We start from the raw sequence: 20750 nt of genomic DNA on the forward strand, positions 1-20750 counted from the left end.
GATGCTAAATAAGAGTGGTAGGAGTGGACTTCCTTGTCTTGGAGTATAATGTGGAACTATCACTTCTGTTTGGGCCACTTTACCTTTCTGCTTTTAAATATCATTGCCTTGATTATCAGTTGGTGTTATAATCTTTGCTTTAATCATCAAATATAATTTAGAAAATTTATATAATAAAGAATAGTCTATTGTATTTACCCATATTTCTGCTTTTTGTATTCTACGTTCTTCCTTCTGATGTTCCAAAGTTCCTTCTTCTATCATTTCCTTTCTGTTTGAAGAGCTTCCTTTAGCTAGTTGTTAAGATGAGGGCTGTTGGTAACAGATTCTTTTAGTTTTCCTTATCTGAAAATGTTTTTATTTTCCTTTTTTTCCTAAAGGGTAGTTTTTCTGTATGTAGAATTTTCAATTGACAGTTCTTTTAACACTTGAAGAATATTGTGCCACTTCTTTCTGGCCTCCATCGTTTCAGATGATTAATCCCGTTATTCAAATTGTTGTTCTTTCTTAGGTAATGTGTTGTTCTGGGCGCTTTCAAGATATTTTCCCTTGTCTTTTGTTTTCAAGAGTTTAATTGGGTTGTGTCTTGGAATGGATTTCTTTGGACTTACCCTTTCTGGGGTTAGCTCAGCTTCTTGAACATGTAGATTCATATCTTCCACCAAATTTGAGAAGTTGTTAGATATTATTTCTTAAAATACTCTTTCAGCTCTACTTTCTTTCTCCCTTTCTTCTGGAATTCTGAGAAATGACCTTACCTGCGATGTCTTCTGTTTCTAGGTGAGGAGTCAGGAAACACTGGGTCTAAGTGTCTTCCTTCTGTTGGTGAAGGAACACAAGATACCCTCCTGCTGCATTGTTCCTCAAGTCCTAGGGTCCCAAACTAGTTTGCTTTCTTTTTTCCTGCCTTTAAGAGTTCTCATTTGGTGTCTCATTATTTTCATAGTTTATAGTTGTGCTTAGCAGAGAGGAGTAGGGAAAAATGGGTCAAAGCCATTTTGTCCAAGCTGGAAGTTCCTTGTATATGTTTACCTTTTATATTTCTTTATACAAAAATTCATTTTGAGTTTTAGTTACCAGAATTTATTTTTAAAGCCTTATAGACATGATGAACAAGATAAGCTTATGTTATTTTGTTAAGTTTTGATAAATTTAGTTATTTTAATATGTGGACACAAGTCCTAGATGAACACTTGTATATCAGAGTATATAATGATTATCCAACAAAGTATATTCTTTATCATGTGTTAAAAAAAAAAAAACATGTGCTCAAGTTCATTTTTAGGCCCATTTTCTTCTCAAATAAGGTAAAGCTTTCATAGCTACAGCGATAGAATTTAAAACTGCTTTCTTAAGAGCTGAGTAATAACAATTTGACATCCTTTTTGATAACAAGCGAGTATGCAAGTGTCCATACACAAAATGGATAATTGTGTTAAGTTACTACATTTTTCACATTTGTATTTTAAACACGGGTGTCAATACTCTGAAAAATAAGTTACTAATAATTGAAATGATTAGTGAGGATTCAGGAGAAAATGTTTCCTGACAAAGCCATACTCTTACAATTCTGTGTACATGTGAGAAGGGCATTGTACAAAACACTTATTAGCAAACACATTTTTTAAAATGGAAACTAATATTTGTATACTAATATAAAAACAAACAGAGAGAGATCTAATTTATAGTTTCTAGTTTCTCTTTCCTTCCCTTATGATACAGTTCATGCCCTAAAAATTTACAAGCTATTATAGTTTCTGAAAAGAAAGAAATCTAAATGATATTGAAAACATGAATCACTTTTTCCTAATCTCTTCATTTTCATGATATGGCTGCATTTCATGTAAGGGAGAATCATCTTGTTATTAATTATACTGCAGTTAATTAAAGAAACTGGAATATTGGCACTGCTGGGAGACAGAGCATTCAGTTGTTTAAAAAATATTTTTTTAGGCACAAAACCTTCTCTACAAATAAACTCAGATTATAACTCAGAAAGAAGAAAGCAGCCATTTACCCTGCTGCGGACCTCCAGACACCTCCTTAGAACTCCTGGGACATCAGGCATTTTGGGAGCCCAATTTTCAGACGAGGAAAAATGAGACTCAAAACAAGGGACTTTATTGAAATCACATAGCTAACCGCAAGGCATCATCGGTTGAAACATAATGTCAATACACATGCTACCTCTGGGTCTTTTTTAGTGATTTCCTTTTGGTGGGATCTTTTTTTTAAACCTTACATCTATCTCCAATAAAAAAAGAACAGCCAAAAATTTATGGTAACTCCATGAATATTTAATATAGTTCTGCGTTACAAGATTTTATAAATAAATTATCTTCATTCATTTGTATATCCATTCATTATTTCATCCATTCACTAAATAAGTACGGTGCATTTACTCTATATCAGGTATTATTTTACGTAGTGGGGATAAACCAGTGAACAAATAAGTTTCTGTTTTCTCAAACAAATATGCAATATGTCACGTACTTGTAAGTGCTAAGAAGGAAAATAAAGGTGAGGGAGGTAGATAGGGGTGGGGGAATATGCTACTTTGCGGGGGGGGTAGTTACGCAGTGTGTTCCCTCAAAAAGTGACATTTGAGAGATTTGAAAGAAATGAGAGAATGAGCCATGCAGGTATCTGAAGAAAGAATGTGCCAGGCAGAGGAAGCAGGTCCAAGTTCCCCAGGTGGAAGCGGGAGTGATGAATGCACAGAGCGCCTGGGAGGCCCCAAGGCTGGAGAGGAATTGAAGGTGGTGAGGTCAGATAATGACAGATGGATGTCTTGAGTTTGAGAGGGTTTTGGTTTTTTTTAAAACCTTTCTTTATAAATAGGCAAGAAAATATTGCCAAACTCCCAGTTAGACTACTAATTTAAATAATTCAGAGCTTCTCTAGCTTACTGAGTCCTCTAGCTTCAGAACATCCTGATCTGAGTATAATTATATATCAGCTCTGCTGCTTGCTAGCCATGTTACCAGGACAGATAAGCCCGTTTCTTCATCTGTAGATTGAGGTTAAAAATACCTGTGCAGTTCTCCATACAAAACTGTTGGAAGGATCAGCTAACTTACTGTATTATAAACTTATTTTAAAAACAAGAAAAAGCTTTTGGGTTTTTATTCTGTGGAAGAATGACATGGGGCTTTAAGTCAGGTTTGGAAGGATCTGAATGGTCACTGTGTGAGGAAGACTCCACATGGTAATTGCCAATAATTTCATTGTATGTATCAACTTTTGTGAAAATGCAGAATTCATGGTATAACTTTTTCAGGTGACTGCTGGGGTCAGAGCCAGGGTGACCATTAAATCAAATGTTTTGGAAACATGCATTAGTATAGACAATTTAGCAAATATATAGGTAACCATCTGTTCTCATTATTCTTTCAGAGTATCATCATCTGAGTCCAAATATAGAGAGTCTATGTTGGGAGAGGCTAGGAAACAAGAGAACCAGCTTTTGGCTTACTTTTATATTTAAAACTGCTTTCTAACTTAAAAAAAGCAAACATTTTATTCACAGAGGTGTTGGAGATATGACTTGCTTGAGGACTGCCTCAATGTAAAAGAAGTATCATTTGGTTATTCAATGAGAGGAAAAATTAGTATTTTTAGTTGATAGACTTCTTTTGCACTAGAAATGGAGATGTGAATAAAAGTTATTTTACTTTATTTTGATTTATAGCAAAAAAAAATTCCATGTCAAATGTACTTTAGTAAAATCTTTACTTTCAAATTAGAGAAATTTTCTAGACAATGTGAAGATTTAGCGATACTCATTCTAAAATGAAAATTAGCAATGCAGGATAATTTAAACTAAAAACATTGGCTAACATTGAGTATGGTGAACTATTATAATTTCACATGAAACAGTTCAGTATTTTAACATAACATACATTGAATGCCAATAAGCCAGTTCTATGGAAGTCTACTTGTTTGAATTTATTTTGCTAAAGAATGTTAAGAACCTTCCTGTGACTTCGTTCTAAGCAATTTTTAACATAGATGTTTGAAGTTGGGTAAAACGTAGAGCTTTTGAAGGTTTTGGGGGGAGTAGGGGTGGGGGAGATGTTGTTGAATTTCCCCTTGACACACTGTAAAAGTTTCTGAAAGAGCATTTAATCAAAATAATCAAATTTGAATTTTTCCGGACAGCAATTCCGTGGCCTTTGCTGTGGGTTTCAAGTGTGTGTTCCGCCTTCCAGGTGGACGTAACTGACACGGAGGATGAAGAGAAGCGCTACTCGCTCTTTGTGGAGCTCCTGGAGGCCAGTCACCGAGAGGTCGAGTTCCAGCACCTGGTTTTGCTCCTGCAGGCTTGGCCGCCTGTGAAACGGGAATATACGTGAGTATTAACATAAAAGTAGACTTCTATTTGTCTAGACTCTAGGTTTAAAAAATCACTACCTTCAGAAGAGCCAATGAAAGAAATATATAAAATCAGTATAAACCTTTAGATGAAATTAGAATTGTTTTTCTTGAAATATCACAGTTTCTTTCCATTTCTCCTTACCCCTAAAGCCAAATATTTTATTCAGAAATAGACAGTGCTTGATAATAACATCTGATTTAGGATGTCAGCAAAATAATTTTGTGCCAGTATTTTCACCAGGACCTGTTTTGACGCTCTTTTAACACGGCTTACAATGCTAACTTGAGAATCCATGGGGAATAAATTGATAATTCCCATTTATTGAGAACACAGTGTTATGTGCAGTTGACATACACTGTCAAGTCACACAGCAAAGCTACATGGGAAGGTGATGTTACCGAATTTTACGGATGAGAACGTGGAAGCTCAGAAGTTCAACAGCTTCAGGCAGCACCTGGCCCGGAGACAGAGGAGACAGAGTTCCAACAGCTGCTGGAACCTCCACAGCCCGTGCTGATCCTCTGTGTCAGGCTGCAGCCACCACTAGAGCTGCCCCGGTAGGCACACAGTCCCTGTGCTGCCGGCCAAGGAGTCCTTTGGAAGAAGTGGCCAGATTTCCTCTGAGCACATATGCTGTCTGTCAAGAACTTCTGCTCCTCTGGCAAAAAACGAGGGCATCCGCGCTTCTGTTGCGAATGTCTCGGCGGCCGGGACTCACCTTGCTCTTCCCGCGTCAGCCAGCACTTTGTGCACCCAGACCAGTACATGTCTCCACACCTCAGATGTACACAGAAGGATGTTTGCTCGACATGATTCTGTGAGCAGTTCAGGAGCGCTAAGGAACATCTGGGCAAGCCCCTTTACGTTCACCCTCAGACGAGACCGTTAGGAATTCCTGAAGCAAACCAAGGAGGGGGGCATTTTGGTTTGGTTTGTTTTTTTAACCAAGTGTTTTCAGAAAGGCAAGAAGCATCTCTTAGATCTCAAGCATCTGTGGCAGCGATGGCGTGCTGACATCTGCGCTTGAGCATAGGTTCTTACCTTCACTCTAAAACCGTGCAGTGCAAGTTCCCACATCGTAAAAGCTTTGGTGTCACTTGTGACAGTGCCTTGGAACAGCATTTCCATTTGGTTCCCAATTATCTTGGCAGAGCTGCCCCGGGACCTGAGGGTGCTTGTTAAAAACAGAGTCCCATGCTTGGCTCGCCGAGTCCAACTCTCGGTACTGGGGCCTGGGCCTCAGTTTCTAAACAGCTCCTAGGAGATGATGATGGCAAACAGATGTGGGACCCACTAATTACATTGTCAGTAATGCTTCCCTTTTTTAGAAGATCGTGAGAGTTGAATTATAGATTTCTTCATACACTCAAAATGGATCTCTGAGTCTAAAGAGAATTTTTCGAATTGGAAGTATGATGCTTCCGGTAGATTAGCTAACTGTGGTTCTGCAGTTCCTTTTACTTCTGGAACACTGACCATTGCAACTCACTCACTTACCCACAAGAAGCAAACTCGGCTTACTTAAAACACTTCCTGCATTTAAAACATTTAATGCATTTGTAGACAAAAAGATACTCATTTTCAAACATATATTCTTGCTTTTGTAGTCCTGTGTGAAAGTTGTAAGTTGCTAGTAACCTGTGTTTTACAGACTTCCTTTATGAAATCATTAGCATCAGAACCAAGCATTACCAGAGTCCACTTAACCCTCTTACCAGCTGTGTCTCCTCTACCTAAGCGATAACCAGTTATACATACATATTTGACTTAATAATAAGTCAAATAAAGTCCATTTCTGCTTCTTTCCTGGCTCAAACTGGTGTTTTAGCACAGAAGAACGTATGAGGGAACACTTAAAACAGGTTCTTAAAAGTACTTGGGAATACTTTTTTTCCCCCAGATGATCCAACGTATGACTCCAGCACTTCCAGAACAACCAGAAAAGGGGAGAGGAGTGTGGGGAGCGGGGAGGGAGGGGTAGTGTGGCAATGACTGAATGTTGCCGATCAACATGGTAAAGTCAAAAATTGGACTTTCAAGAACTTTGCTTGATCCACATGACCACTAATTTACTGGTACCAACTTTGGAGTTTTGGTTTTAGTCCCTTGTCAGAACATGTATGGAAAGCATAATAGATTTGCATTAGGGAAGATCCGTAGTTTTCCTCCAGTGTATCACAGCTGGCTGGTGTAAAATACATTTTTTTAACTTTTTGTTTTATATTGGAGTATAGTTGATTAACAATGTTGTGATAGTTTTAGGCATATAGAAAAATGATCCAGTTAAACATATACATGTATCCTTTTCCAAATTCTTTTCCCATTTAGGTTGTTACATAATACTGAGCAGAGTTCCCTGTGCTATACAGTAGGTCCTTGTTGGTTATCCATTTTAAATACAGCAGTGTAAATCTAAAAAGAAATGGTGCAGATGAACTTATATACAAAACAGAAACAGACTCACAGACTTGGAGAACAAACTTATAGTTACCAGAGGGGAAGGGTAGGGGGAAGGGATAGTTAGGGAGTTTGGGATTGACCTGTACACACTGGACAATATGTTTTGATAGTTGTTGTAAAAGCCACTGGGATGCACTGTGCAATTCTGCTTCAGGGAGGTGGCCTGTTAGGGAAAACCCCGGGAGAACTGAATCCAGACTTTAAAGAGGAAAGCAGAGGGCGAGTCCTCTAGTGTACGAAGACTCATCCGTCAACCAGATGCTCCCTGAGCTTTGTTTGTACCTTGAAATAAGCAGCATTCGTTGTCCTCACAAGTTGTTAGTTTGAGCTGAGACACAAAGGCTTTGCCAAAGGCTGGTATTCTGAGTCCCCTTGTTGTTGCACTTGATGTTTTTCTCAGGCACAAGGAATGAAATTCTTTCCAGGGAGGGACCATCCTTTGGTGTTCGGTGGCTAGAAGCTAGTGCTGTGCTAATGAGACAACAGACTCTTAATAAAGAGTAAAATTATTTTAAAATGTTGTAAGTAAAATCAGTACCCCAGAATGAATGTACCTTTCACTTGTCTCTTGAAATATAAATCGTGATGTTTTTATGAAGTCAAGGTAGCGGCTGCCAGAGAAGGGAAACAAAAGGCAAACTTTTGTGCTTTTATGTCTCAGAAATAAGAGAAGTAACTAGTAAGATGCGCCTGCTGTTGAGAGCGATACTCCACAGTGGCAAACCATTCATTAAGCAATGCAAGCCTGCAAGGAAAACATTAAATTGCCTTTTCGCCGTGAGAAGAACCAAGGCCCAGAAAGGCTGGGTGGCGCCCCCAGAACAATACAACTAGGCTGAGAGTGTAGAAGTCACTTCTGTGACTCGCGCAAGCAGTCAGGGAGCCGGAATGTCAGCCTGAGCTGCTGGGCTTCAAAGCAGTCTGTACTGGTTGGCGTCCACCCACTGGCTCCATGCTGCTGGGGCACTTGTCCATACCACAGCAAGCTCTTTCCCCTCTGTGGGCTGGTGTCTTTTCTCCAAGATAGACATGAAGGAACACATCATGCAGGTTATGACTGCAATTTGCCAAAAGCATTTTACTTGAAAAAGTGGGATTTCTTTTCTATTTTAAAATTTCTTATCACAATTGTTATAAGTTTCGTCATTTCCCATGCCTTGCATTTTTCTCCCTTCGAACCAGCATAACCAATAATCCGTGGGTGAGACTGGCTACAGTGATGCTAACCAGATGTACGGTGGAGAACAAGGAAGGGCTGGGGAATGAAGTTTTGAAAATCTGCCGCTCTTTATATAACACCGAACAGATGCTCCCTGCAGAGGTGAGTGGCTATTTCAAGTGGCTTTCCTGGGGGATATCCCTTTCCTTTTCCCAGCTCTTTGGTGTAAACAATACCAGTGACTGTACTTGGGGAACATTTAGCTTAAGTTATCGGTAGGGAAAGTAAAGCCCATAATTTGTGACCGATCAAATGAAGAAAAGCAGGGCTAAAAGGATTCTTTGAGGTCATTTTCTCTTTGTTGGAGCTCTGAAGCAGTTTTCCTTTTACAAGTCCCAGAGTAGAACCCAGTTTTCTGGGTTTTTTGGGTGCCCTTTTATGTCTGACTCAAGTTTCTGTTCTAAGAGGTCACGGTAGCTCAAGTGTCCTGTCTGGCTGACCCAGGCCAGTTGGTAACATAGCAGCTACCTTAGCACTCCTCGGCAGGTAACCAGACACTCTGATTTTCACATACTTTTTTGACATCATTGTAATAAGATTGCATAACCACAGTATTTATTCTCTGTGAACATGGTAAAAACTCAGCCACCTCCATGTTGACCTTGTTCTCTATTTGATCCTATAATATGTGTCCCAGAGATATTTGTGTAATATATATGTAAATTTGTACATTCTAAAATAAGCACGTATTAACTACAGCCCCTGCTGTGGATCTGACCTCAGCAATGTATCGTTTGAGCAATTTACATGTCTTAAATTTAAGCCTTTGGATAATGGCACTAAACTGATCAATTGGTTTTTGAGTTTCTACCACATAGCAGGTAAACATGAAAACAAAATTGTAAATAGGACTCTTTGAATCTTCATTGTTCACTCAAGGAAAATATTCTCTTTATGAATGCAATTGAATGAATTGTTTTCTGAATGAAGGACTGGCTAAGTGTTTTTTGATTGAATTTAAAATACTGTGTCCATTTAAAGACGTCTTCAACCACCAGGATGACAGAATTATTCTATAAAATATTTAAAGTACCAGCACCAAAGATAACTTCCCCTTGCTCCAGTAGCCTGTGATTTGCTTGTGTCAGATGCTTATCTACCTGTGATCGGCTCTGCTATATTGTGAGCACCTGGAGGGTAGGAACCATGGCTGTAGCATCTCTGTTTCACCCAAGGCAGGATTCAGCATACTGCAGAGAGTGCGGACTCAACACACTGTCTTACCCCCACCAGGGTAAGTAAATAACATGGGTTTCATCTCTGCCTTAACATAAGCTAAGATCAAGCATTGTTAGATTAGGACCAAACACCGGAAGTGTCCTACCGTCAGTTCTATTGAATCTAGGTTAGGAAGACATTATTTAGGATCTTTGGACCTCCACCTTCTCATCTCTGAAACAAGGGGTTAGAGCACATGACCTCAGCGGGGACTCTTGTTCCGACTGTTCTGTGAGGTCCCCAGTCCTGGGAGGAGCGTGACCTGAGGCTGTGTCTTCACTTCTTCATCCGTAGCACTTAGTTCACCGTCTCTCATGAGTCCATCATTCTCTTGGGGTGAGGAGTAAGGTACTGGATTGAGCCCCATTTTGAAGTGGGTCATTATCGCTTCTCTGTTCCAATTTGATGATTTGAAAGATCATCATCAAGAGCTCTGTTGCCACAGTGACTTTTCTTCATTTTTGTTTTGCTACCTTCTGTGTTTTAATTGGGTACATATGTAGATTCTTTTTCTTAGGATGCCATGATTGAAGGAACTTTGCAAATGTCGTGTACTATTTTTATTAATCACTAAATTTGCGCAAATGTGAATCAGAATGGTTTCAAAGGAAGGAACAGTATTATCATAAAATGGAAATGTCTTGTTAAGTTTATTTTACTGCATTTGGAATTTACATAGTCTCATTTCAGACTTCCATGAGATTTAATATCACTGTGGCAGTAAAATTATCCATGACTCACTTCTTTTTCCGCCAGTACCTTTGGTTGCCCTACTGCCCGGTGTGTGAGATGCGTTTGCCTGATTAGCTCTGACGGGACTTAAAGGGGCTTACTTTATCCTTCATCCCCATTTCCCATCCTCCTACCAAGTTGCCATATGTAGAGATTTGTTTTCTTTGTGGCTCTTTTCATGATCTCCTGCTGTTGCTCATGGTGCTTGTTTACTTATGGCCATGATGGTTTTGCTGATGGAAAATATTAGAGAAAGATAAAATCACTGTTTCTCACAGGTCACGTGTCCCACGGTCTTGACAGTTAACATATCCTCCTCTCAGCTTCCGTCCGTGGCAACGCGTGCAGCGTCCTCAGGAGTGGGGTATCTGGAGAACAAGAAATTGGCGACTTGGCATAAAACAAGTTCCTGGCATTCAGATGTAAAATCCCAAGTTCCATCTACTTGTGGCTGCCCCCGAGGGTCCCTGCAGAGGCGCAGCAGGAACTAGCAGGGCAGACACTGCGGCGGGTGTGTGGGAGCCCGCCCCCCAGCTCACGAGGGAGCCCAGGTGACCCCGGCTTCTCAGTCTTAGTGTGACTGTTCTCTCTCACGGCTGAGGCACTCCTGAGGACATCAAGAGCTCGATTTTTCGAATCGACGACACCCACCCCTGCACACCTTGTGCTCCACACTCTTGCTGCGGGCCCTGCCACACCTTTAGGTGCCAGATACCCCAGGACCAGTGGGAGGGTCGCGTGAGGACAGAAGGACCGCTGGTGGACCGATCCCGCTGCTCTGACGACCGTCAGCCACAGGGCCCAGGGCATCACCATAAACCCCAGTCCACAGGGAGGACCAGCGCCCAGGGTTCTGGCCTGGCTCTGGGCCCCAGCCCACCTGCTCCTCAGCATTCAAGGCCTCTCATTGTTGTTCTGTGTCCTGATGGCCAGACAGGTTTGAGCTGCGAACATACCATATAAGGTGCTTTGTGGTTCCCTTTGCTACTTTGACCTTTCCTGCAGCTACCCACATCCCTTTATAAACATCCTAATAAACCGTCCTCTCGTAACACAGGGGGAAATACCTCGTGAGTATAGTATAGTCCTTAATTACAAGTAAGTATTTAGCCAGTAACTGTTAGCTAAGAGATAAAAAGCACTCAGTAGCTCTCATAAAATGAATTCTTCCATTCCTGGGTGTCCTTGTCTGGCTGTGGGATATCGAGCCATTATGCCTGCTCAAAGGGGTGTATAGGTTATTTCCATAAATTTTTCATCAAAGCTGAGGTCAGCCAAGTGATGTGCTTCTTCCAAATATCATAAATTACTGAGAAATACCTATGTACCAATTACTGATAACTTATTGAATAAGCATATATGAGAGTTAAGAGAGAGAATACAAATAATTTGGGGTACAGTATGTACTAAGCAAGTTTGGAATACAGAGAAGGAAAAAGCTCCTTGCCCTCAAGTGAGGCAGATAGACAAATGAATGATTACAATAATACAAGATGACAGATAACGGAAATATTCAACGAGGTACAGCCAGAATATAGGAGCGCCAAACCTGGGACATCAGAGGTACCATCGCAGGGAATGGAATTTTCTTGTGCCTTTGTAAGCTGAGACCTAACGATGAGTAGGGGAGAGAGAAAGAGAGAGAGACAGCAGAGGTTACATCGTGTGCGAAGACCTAGAGGTCCGTGAGAGCCTCACACTCTGTGCTGCACCCTCCACTGTGGTAGCCATGGGCCACACGTGGGTATGAAAATCAAGCTTAAGTGAAATTGAGTAAAATTTAAAATGCAGTTTCTCAGTTGCACTAGCCACATCTCAAATGCTCACAAGCCCCACGTGGCCCACGGCTGCCCTGCTGGACAGCGCAGCTCAGAGCATCCTGTGGTGAGAGGGAGGTCTCCCGTGCAGGCGCTGCTCTCAGAGGACTGTGCAGGGTGGGAAGGCGAGGCCGTAAGGGTACAGGGAGGAGGGCGGAGGAAGCAGTTTGGTGCGTGGCAGCCGGGCTGGACTGTCACGCACGGGGGTTTATATTTCGTCTTCCCAAGTGTTTTCTGCAGGTATTGGCATCCCAGATTAAAAATCCGCATTTCTCTTTGGCCCAGATGCTGGGCGAGAGGCCTCTGTATGCGGTACGTGCCTTAAGGCATGCAGAGCACTTTCCTGAATGAGAATCCGTGTTTGAAGCACACATTTTACAGAACTGTTACCCAGCCGATACTGATCATTCTCACACGGGTTTGGGGGGCACAGCCTGATTTCCAGCGGTGGCCTGCTGGGTGCAAGCCAATAAAAGACAATGAGTGGAATTCCAAAGAGACCTTTATCCCAAACTTTAAGAAGGGCTTCTTTATGTCAGCCTTCTTTTATCTACTCTTTATAATAACGTAAAGGAATTATGAAAATGTCATGCATTTGAGTTTTCCTCCTCCGATGTGCTCCTGTTGGAGTAGCACAAGAGGAAGGTCGTCCCACACAGGGCGGTGACCCCCAGTTCTTTCAAAAACAGCCCTCGCTTTATATAATGAGGTTGCGCTCTTTGTCCGGTCTCTGGTCCAAGTGTTCTGTTCTTCACATTACAGCTAAAGTCAGGACATCGAGGGAACATGTAACTCAGCAGGGAAGAATAGCTTGAAAATTTATTTTCTATGCTTTTATACTTTTGTTGTGAAAGATTATCGTTCGTTATCTTATAGAAAAGCCTGCTCTCTGATGGCAGGTTCAGCCAGCATAAAAAAAGGGCCGCGAATAAAATGCAAATATGTCTGTGACAATCTAAATCCATTTTCATTTTTCTGGACCACAGGTACTTTTTATGAAGATGGAGCATCTTAAGTATATCAAGCATCCAGTTTACATCGACATTAACTATAAACAGGTTTTAAAATATGCAAATTGCTGATTTCCTTTATTACAGTGGGTGATAACTAGATATTTTTGATAATTTTAACAATTGACAATAGTTTTTATTGTTAAGCGTCTAGTATATGCTGAGCATTGTACATTATTATTCACTAATACTTATTCACACACACACACACACACACACACACACACACACACACCACACTGCAGAGTAGATACAGTTTACCTCTGTTTTACTTGGGAGGAAACTAGAGCTCTGAGAGTTTAGGAAAATAAATTCCAGTCCTATATCCATCCATCGGGATCCTATGCAGCCATTAAAATAGCAACGTTGTAGATGAATATCTGATACTTGGAGAGATTTTATGAATAGATGGTGAAGTGAGTGAAGCAGGTATCAAACACTAAATCAGGTGGTCCCATGTGTGCATTTTGTACAGACACAGACAGACACACACACTCATAGGAAAAGGTGTGGAAAGACACAAGCAGAATCATGCCAGCGCTTTGATGCGCTCCCTTTCCTTCTCACTCACAAAGTTGCCTTTGTGCTTCCAGGGTGTGAAGGAGCTATGCTCGCTGCTGCAGCACCAGGCCCTGCTGCTCCCGTCTCTGAAGCTTCTCCTCGAGAGCCGAGATGAGCGTCTGCACGCCATGGCCCTGGACCACATCACTGCCATTGCTAAGGTGCTCCCTGCGGAATTTCTTTCTTATGTTTCAGAGAAATGAATTAGTAATGCCATTCTCATCAAGAACAACCGTGATTTACTCAGGACTATTTTATCTCCACTCTGACCACATTAGCTGTTTCTGTTTGTCTAAGCAGTAGGTATTTGTCTCTTTCACAAACATTCACTAAACCCCTCCCATGACCACACTCTGGGTTTAGGTGCCAAGAATACAAACCCAGATCATGACGCATTTTCTCTAGAGAAGCCGTGTATTCGTCTCAAGAAAGTGTCAGAGCAGCCTGGGACCAGCGGGCTAGTCCTTGCCACTTGAAATCTTGGTCGAGGAGCTCCTAGCATCAAGCAGGTTTTCTGTGCCTGCATGTGTTTGGTTATCTACTAATAAAAGGTGACAAAGAGTCATGTTTCCTGGCACCATCGGGAATCTCGAGCTCGTGTTTCCTCTGGCGGCTGACAGCACCACTGATGCCCCTCCTCGTTTGAGGAATGGGGGGCTAGTGTCAAGGCTGGGGTGTCCGCCCTCAAGGCTGTTGCCTTGTTATCATGATTAAGGAAGAAGCTTTCACTTCCCTTTTTAAATTTTACACTTTAGGGTTAGATAGCTCAGGGTTGTGTTTAATGAATCTGCATTGTATTGTCCTTACGAAGCCCTTCTGCAGGGCGGTCATTCTTTCACTTGAAGCGCGTATGTGTGTGCTTTAACAAAAACATAAGAGGATGTCTTTTAGGGACCAGGGAGGGCAGCAGGATCCTAGAGCAGTGGTGCAGTGAAGAGATTGATGAACAGATGTCATGGATGTACAATCTTGTCAATGACAAAGGATGCAGAAAGCAGAACATAATTGCATTTGGAAACAGTAATAGTGAACAAAATGAGAAAAACCTAGTGCCTTTATTCATTTAGATATATTTTCAAAATAATGTAAAGTTTCTGTAAAGATTTTGTGTTGATAAAAATGCCCTTCCTGGGGCTTCCCTGGTGGCGCAGTGGTTGAGAGTCTGCCTGCTGATGCAGGGGACACGGGTTCATACCCCGGTCCGGGAAGATCCCACATGCCGCGGAGCAGCTGGGCCCGTGAGCCATGGCCGCTGAGCCTGCGCGTCCAGAGCCTGTGCTCCGCAACAGGAGAGGCCACAATGGTGAGAGGCCCGCGTACAGGAAAAAAAAAAAAAAGCTTCGTTATCACTGATAGTTGAGCATGACAAGGGCCTTTCTAGAAACTAGACTGAAGTAGGGAATTGAGGGGACTTGTCCAGTGGTAACCTCCCTGTCTCTCTGTGCTGAAATAAAAGTTGCATAATGTTGGGAATTTACAAGAAACTAAGAACTGCAGTGAGATTATTTTTCTTAGCTGATTTTTAATTGCAAATCCAAGACATCGGGAAGAAGGGAAAACTGGAGAAAATCAGGCTGCATACTTTCAGTGTCTTTTTTCCCTCACCACCATTTAACGTATTCATATCTCTGCTCAGGTCTTCCCACTAAAACTTGCCATGGGCCTCTTTGAGCATAAAACAGTGATGTATTTAAACATTGCCGTTCCCCGTTCGTCCTGTGTAGGGCATTCCTGACACACTCCTGAATTCCATAGGCGAGCGTGTCAGTTTTCATTTTAAAGATTCTTTATCTCAAATGCATCAGAACTGCAACTAGAAGGGGGGCTCCCTAACTGTGAACCAGCCCTGCTGCCTGCCACACACCCCTGCATACACACGTGTGCACACGCACACGTGCACACACCATCAAAATAAGAAATCAAATGGGAATGTTGCATCACCCAAGTCATTTTTAAATGGCACTGGTTTCCCTCCATGTAACACTCTGATCTGCACGTTTGACGTGCTGCACTGTGCTAAAAGTCTGTGGGTGGTTCGCCTAGGGTTGTGATGAGAACACCCAAACCCTCTGTGGCCTTCAGGTGCGAAAAGCAAAGCCAGAGGTGTAAATTGCTTACCTACCACGGAGACCCTTACTTTTAGGAATTCAGTAATGACGCTGACTTGTAACTTCTCTGCACTAAGTTGAGGACTCACATTAGGCTGGCCCATCTGTGACCTTCAGGTGTGTCCATGGAAGCTTTTGCATCCTCCAGAGAAATAAAGTGTTGCAGATTTTTCCAGTTTTTAAACATTTTTTAACTTCTTGTTTTGAGATAGTTTTAAGTTCACATTCAGTTGTAGAAAATAACAGCAAGATTTTTTGTACCCTTCACCCAGTTTCCCCAAGTGGTAACATCTTGCATGACTATAGTATCATTATCACCAAGACGTTGACAGTGATACAGTCTCTGGACCTGATTTGGATTTCACAGTTTTACGTGCCCTCGTGTGTGTGTGTGTGTGTGTGTGTGTGTGTGTGTGTGTGTGTCTGTGCGTAAAGTTCTATGCAGTATTGTCCCCTGGGGATTCATGTGACTACAGTGAGGACCCAGAGCAGCTCCATCACAAGGACCCCCCAGGCCACCCCTTATAGCCACAGCCAGCCCCTCCCTCCCCCACCCACCCAGCAGCCAGTGGCAGCTGCTAATCTGTTCTCCATCTCTGTAATTTTGTCGTTTCAAGAGTGCGATATAAATGAAAAGAGATTACTATAATTTATCCTTGCTCTCCCAGCACCATTAAAAAGTCATGTTATACTTTTCTAAGGGAAGAGTTTCATTGGGCCTTTTTGCAGGGCTCCTGTCAAGCTATTTTAAATCATACTTGGTATTACAGTGAAGAATATGAAATGTTGGCTTTCTTTTTTTGTGTTTATTTTGCTATTCACTCTGTCCATTACTGTGGGTGCGGGGGGCTGAGTTCATCAGTAACTTGTTTCTGCCCTTTTGGTTGTTGACGGTAATTCCTGTTGACATTGAAAAAAACAACAAAAGCAAAAAACATTTGTCAAAGGAACTCCTCTGATGGGCAATTGTTCCTGCACAGTGCATGGATCCAGGCAGAAAAACGCCTCCACTTGCTTGCTGATAGCTTGTATTATTCTGCTATTTGTTATAAGATACTGACAGCTTTATATGTGTTTACATTTAAAAGGATGGTACTTAATGCTGATGCCAGAGATTATACCAGCTTCTCCGCCAATAGCGGTGCTCACTTCTTTCTCTAAACTGTTCTGAAATTGCAAGCCTCTGGTGTTTGGCATGTCCTTACAAATGGCCAACAGCTTCTTTCCTAGGCCAGAAATAGAAAGGCCTTCTTAGAGATTATGTCGCTGATGAATAATTAAAACCCTGGTGTGGTCCTGACTGCCGGATCACCCTCTCCATCAGCCTTGTGAGATTTAGAGCTCACCTGCAAAACCTTCTTCTCTCCAAGAAGTATATTCGTTGCTGGTGAGTTTGAATCTCATCTCTGGATACTTTCTACCAGGTGGAAGTCTCTTGACTCATTCCATCAAAGTAAGCAGATGTGTATTTACAATAGCTTCACAGACTGAAACATTTCCCGGTTCATAATTCCGGACGTGTGGTGGCTTCTGCTCTTCACTGCGTCGTCCTTTAGTGCTGCTCAGTGCCTCTGCCCCGACGCCACATCACAGGGACTGCCCTGGACCACGTGCCTATTAAAAGAATCATTCATGGAAGGGTTTAAGACCTTTGGCACCTAATTAAGCATTTCTCCCTGATGCTAGTAATAACTATCTTCCAGTACCAACTGTGCCAGGTGTTATAATAGGAACATCCTGACCTTCCCTTTTTAATAATCCTCTGGAAAGATACCATTCCGGCTTCGCAGATGAAAACACTGAGCCTCAGAGGTCATACGGCTAGTAAGTAGCCTGACCTGAAATTGAAACCCTGGATCCAGCGTTCAGAGCCTGTACTTGACCACGCCGCTTCTTTTGACCTAACTTAGTGGGCTCTCTGATATTGGAAAAGGGTTGTCTCCACGGGGTAGTGAACTTGCTGAAAGCATCTTGAACCATATAATATCAGCACTGAAAAGAGCAGCGCAGAGCTAGCTTGACAGCTTGCCCGGTACAGGGCTTCCTTTTCCAAATCCGCTAAGTCACTGGGCCCTGGTCCAGCCCGGCTAGGGGTGGGGAGCTGACCACTCCCTGAGTGCTCTGCGCTGTGCTCTGAAAGCCCTCATAAGAGAGCACCTCTACAATGAAGCCTGCAGCCTTTATCTTGAACATGTGGATCTCAGTTCTGCCCGGTGCAGTTGCTTCCACAACACAGTCCTTCATGGTTTTTTAATAAATGTGATTCTTATCTCCTTTAATTTTGCCATGAAGGTACTGGAACCTCCCAACATTACTCGCAGTGACCAGTGTCTAGGTTGGAGGGAGAGCTTTAAAGATTCTCAGAAAAGCATGCTTGGATTAACATGTTTACAGTCGACCCTTGAACAGCACAGGGGTTAAGCCACGTGTAAGTTAGGCTTGGCCCTCTGTATCCGAGGCTCCTCCGAATCCACATCTGAGGTTCCTCCACATCCGTGGATTCAACCAACGAGGGACTGTGCAGTGCTGTAGTATTTCCTACTGAAAAAAAATCCACATGTAAGTGGCCCAGCACAGTTCAGACCCACGTTGTTCACGGGCCAACATGTATATAAAACCGGGAAACCTTCCTTTCTTTGTTCCCCCTTTAACTCAATCCATATTTCCAACAAGGACCTCCCTGGTGAGCATCTGTCCCCGCTGTAGCGCTCCCGTAATATTGCCTTCTCGCGTTGAAGTCAGGCTCACACATGTCCCCCACAACCTCGGCGTGCTGTGATAACAGGGACCTTGGGCTGGGCTCCTAACAACCCTGTTTGGTGTCTGCAAAGCCTTTCTTTTGTTTTGGCCCTTATGTCAGCTGGTTTTCTTCTAAGCGTATCCAAACCAGCTTAGGCTGAAGCGATCCAGTCATGCAAAGAAGGATCAAGTAAGTGAGTGTTTTCCTGTATCTCTTACAGATACCAATTGCCATTAAACTGATCTATTTTTTTTAACATCTTTATTGGAGTATAATTGCTTTACGATGGTGTGTTAGTTTCTGCTTTATAACATAGTGAATCGGCTATACGTATACATATATCCCCATATCTCCTCCCTCTTGCGTCTCCCTCCCACCCTCCCTATCCCACCCCTCTAGGTGGTCACAAAGCACCGAGCTGATCTCCCTGTGCTATGTGGCTGCTTCCCACTAGCTATCTATTTTATGTTTGGTAGTGTATATATGTCCATGCCACTCTCACTTCGTCCCAGCTTACCCTTCCCCCTCCCCGTGTCCTCAAGTCCATTCTCTACGAAACTGACCTATTTTTACAATCACTGTTCTTTTGTCTCTTTTAGTACCAGGCTCTTTTTCTCAGAATTTTGGGCATATCTACTTATTTCTAAATACCATTTTAACTTGTACATACCTAGACATGTTGCTTTCACCCATCTTCCTTCATCCTCAGCTGGTAGTTGGTCTTCTCAGTGAAGGAAGCTCTGCAACAGAATATCTCCCAATCGTCTCAGCTGGTTGCCTCTAGCGACAGGCAGCTCACTCCCTATGGGCTAACCTATTAGATTTCTAGACAGCTCTGATGGGTGGCTGCCTTACTTAGTGTGAACAGACATATAAAGCACCATTGTGCATAGGCTGGTACTGTGTGCTGGAGTGAGGAATGCGTAAGACATTTGTAAAGACGAAATAAAATACGCATCCCTCTGTGTAGAGGAATTGTCTCATCAGGAGATTGACATATGAAATAATAACACAAGGAATTAAGCAAAGTAGAAAGGGGGCAAGTACAAAGTTTGGAACCAGCCAAACTCAGGGCCCCAGAATGGGTCATAGAGGTGACCAAGCTTGAATCTTCAAAGATTCTCTCCCATTGTTAGATCCTCAGTCAGAGGATTGTCCTAATTTTGGATTTAGAAGAGGTATGTATGCTACTAAATCCCATGCCAGGAGTGGAGCTGATGGTATGCCAAGAAATGGAGTCTGAATGTCATGCAAACAGATAGAGAAACAAAAAGTTACCTGCAGGCATTTTTCTTATTCCAAGTATACACTTCTGTTGTCCTTTTATTTTTCTGCACTTGTAGTTGATATATTTAATAACTTTTATTAGTAATAGGATATGTAGCAGTGAGACAAATATCCTTCCCTAAAGTAAACAGTGAAATAATATTAAATAAACTTCTTTAAAGTAATTGAAATGAGGTCCTGCATGCATTGGGCTACTGGGATTTCAGCTTCTCTCCTTACTGTAATTACTCTTAGCTTCGTACAGATCCATAAAGTCAAAGATTTAATTCAGAGAAGGTTCATTACCTATTGTTGAAACAGGAATTAAGCAGTTAACATTTTAATGGCTTGGAAGACAGTAGTGCTTTGTGCTTTAATAAGTTTTTTTCCCCAAGATCTGCAAAGTTTCATTTATTCTCAAAAATTAATCACCGACCAAAAAAAAAAAAAAATCACTGACAGAGAAGGCAAGGCTTTTACTCATTGTATGATATATGTAAGGCCTCCTTCTTCTTCTGTGCTTTATTCCTGATTTGTTTGACTGTAATAACTCCAGCCATTTACTGAACTTGAACTCTACACCAGGCATTGTGCTAGTCAGTTAAAAACATAGATTATCTCAACCTCTGTCTGTTTTCTGTATTTCACATGTGGAAACTGGGGCCTGGAGAGATTATCCTTAACAAGGTCATACATCTATGTAGCTAAAAAGCCAGGATTGGAAATTGGTCTCTCACCCAAAAGCCTGTCTGCTTTCTCTTCACAAGACGACTACATCGCACTCTAATTCAGAGTTATTTGATCAGAGGAATTAAATCAACTAATCCTCCTGGACTTCTGACATGTTTATTTCAAACATCCAACTGACTCCAAAAGTGACCGAATATATTTTCTTCCTCAAGCCCTTAAAGCACCAATCGAGGAGCGGCTGGGAGCCCAGGCAGCAACACAACCGAGTCGGGCAGACGGGCGAGGGTGAGCACCGGGCTCAGCGCCGCTCCAACTCCAGCATCGCACTCCTGACCACCGCGCGGCCCACGGCAGACGGAGTCCGCGAGAGTGTGCCCCAGAGCTCGGCGAAGTTACCTGCCGAAGCTCCGCTCCCGTGAAAGCAGTCCCTGCCGGCACCCTCCGCTTCCCTACCCGCTCGCCAGCCATGTGGATGAAAGACTCTTGGTGCTGCAGACAGGAGTCACTGCTGTGCCTCTGAGGTGGGAGAGCCAACTTCAGGACACTGGTCC

The 20750-nt window shown here is 42.4% G+C and overlaps 1 protein-coding gene across 3 annotated transcripts in view; it reads left to right on the forward strand.

Moving 5' to 3' along the window:
• Positions 1-20750, forward strand: part of NBAS (NBAS subunit of NRZ tethering complex) — a 339511-nt gene that overhangs the window by 307666 nt on the left and 11095 nt on the right. For 2 of the 3 annotated variants that reach the window (XM_030844571.3, XM_030844572.3), the window contains 3 exons: positions 4212-4351; positions 8021-8159; positions 13428-13556. In XM_030844571.3, the coding sequence (XP_030700431.2) occupies positions 4212-4351; positions 8021-8159; positions 13428-13556 (408 nt within the window). Of the gene's footprint in view, positions 1-4211; positions 4352-8020; positions 8160-9145; positions 9292-13427; positions 13560-20750 lie in introns of those variants that run through there. The other variant, XR_009566136.1, reaches the window with a different exon arrangement.

The sequence above is a fragment of the Globicephala melas genome, chromosome 12 (assembly GCF_963455315.2).
Source record: "Globicephala melas chromosome 12, mGloMel1.2, whole genome shotgun sequence".
Taxonomy (NCBI): Eukaryota; Metazoa; Chordata; class Mammalia; order Artiodactyla; family Delphinidae; genus Globicephala; species Globicephala melas.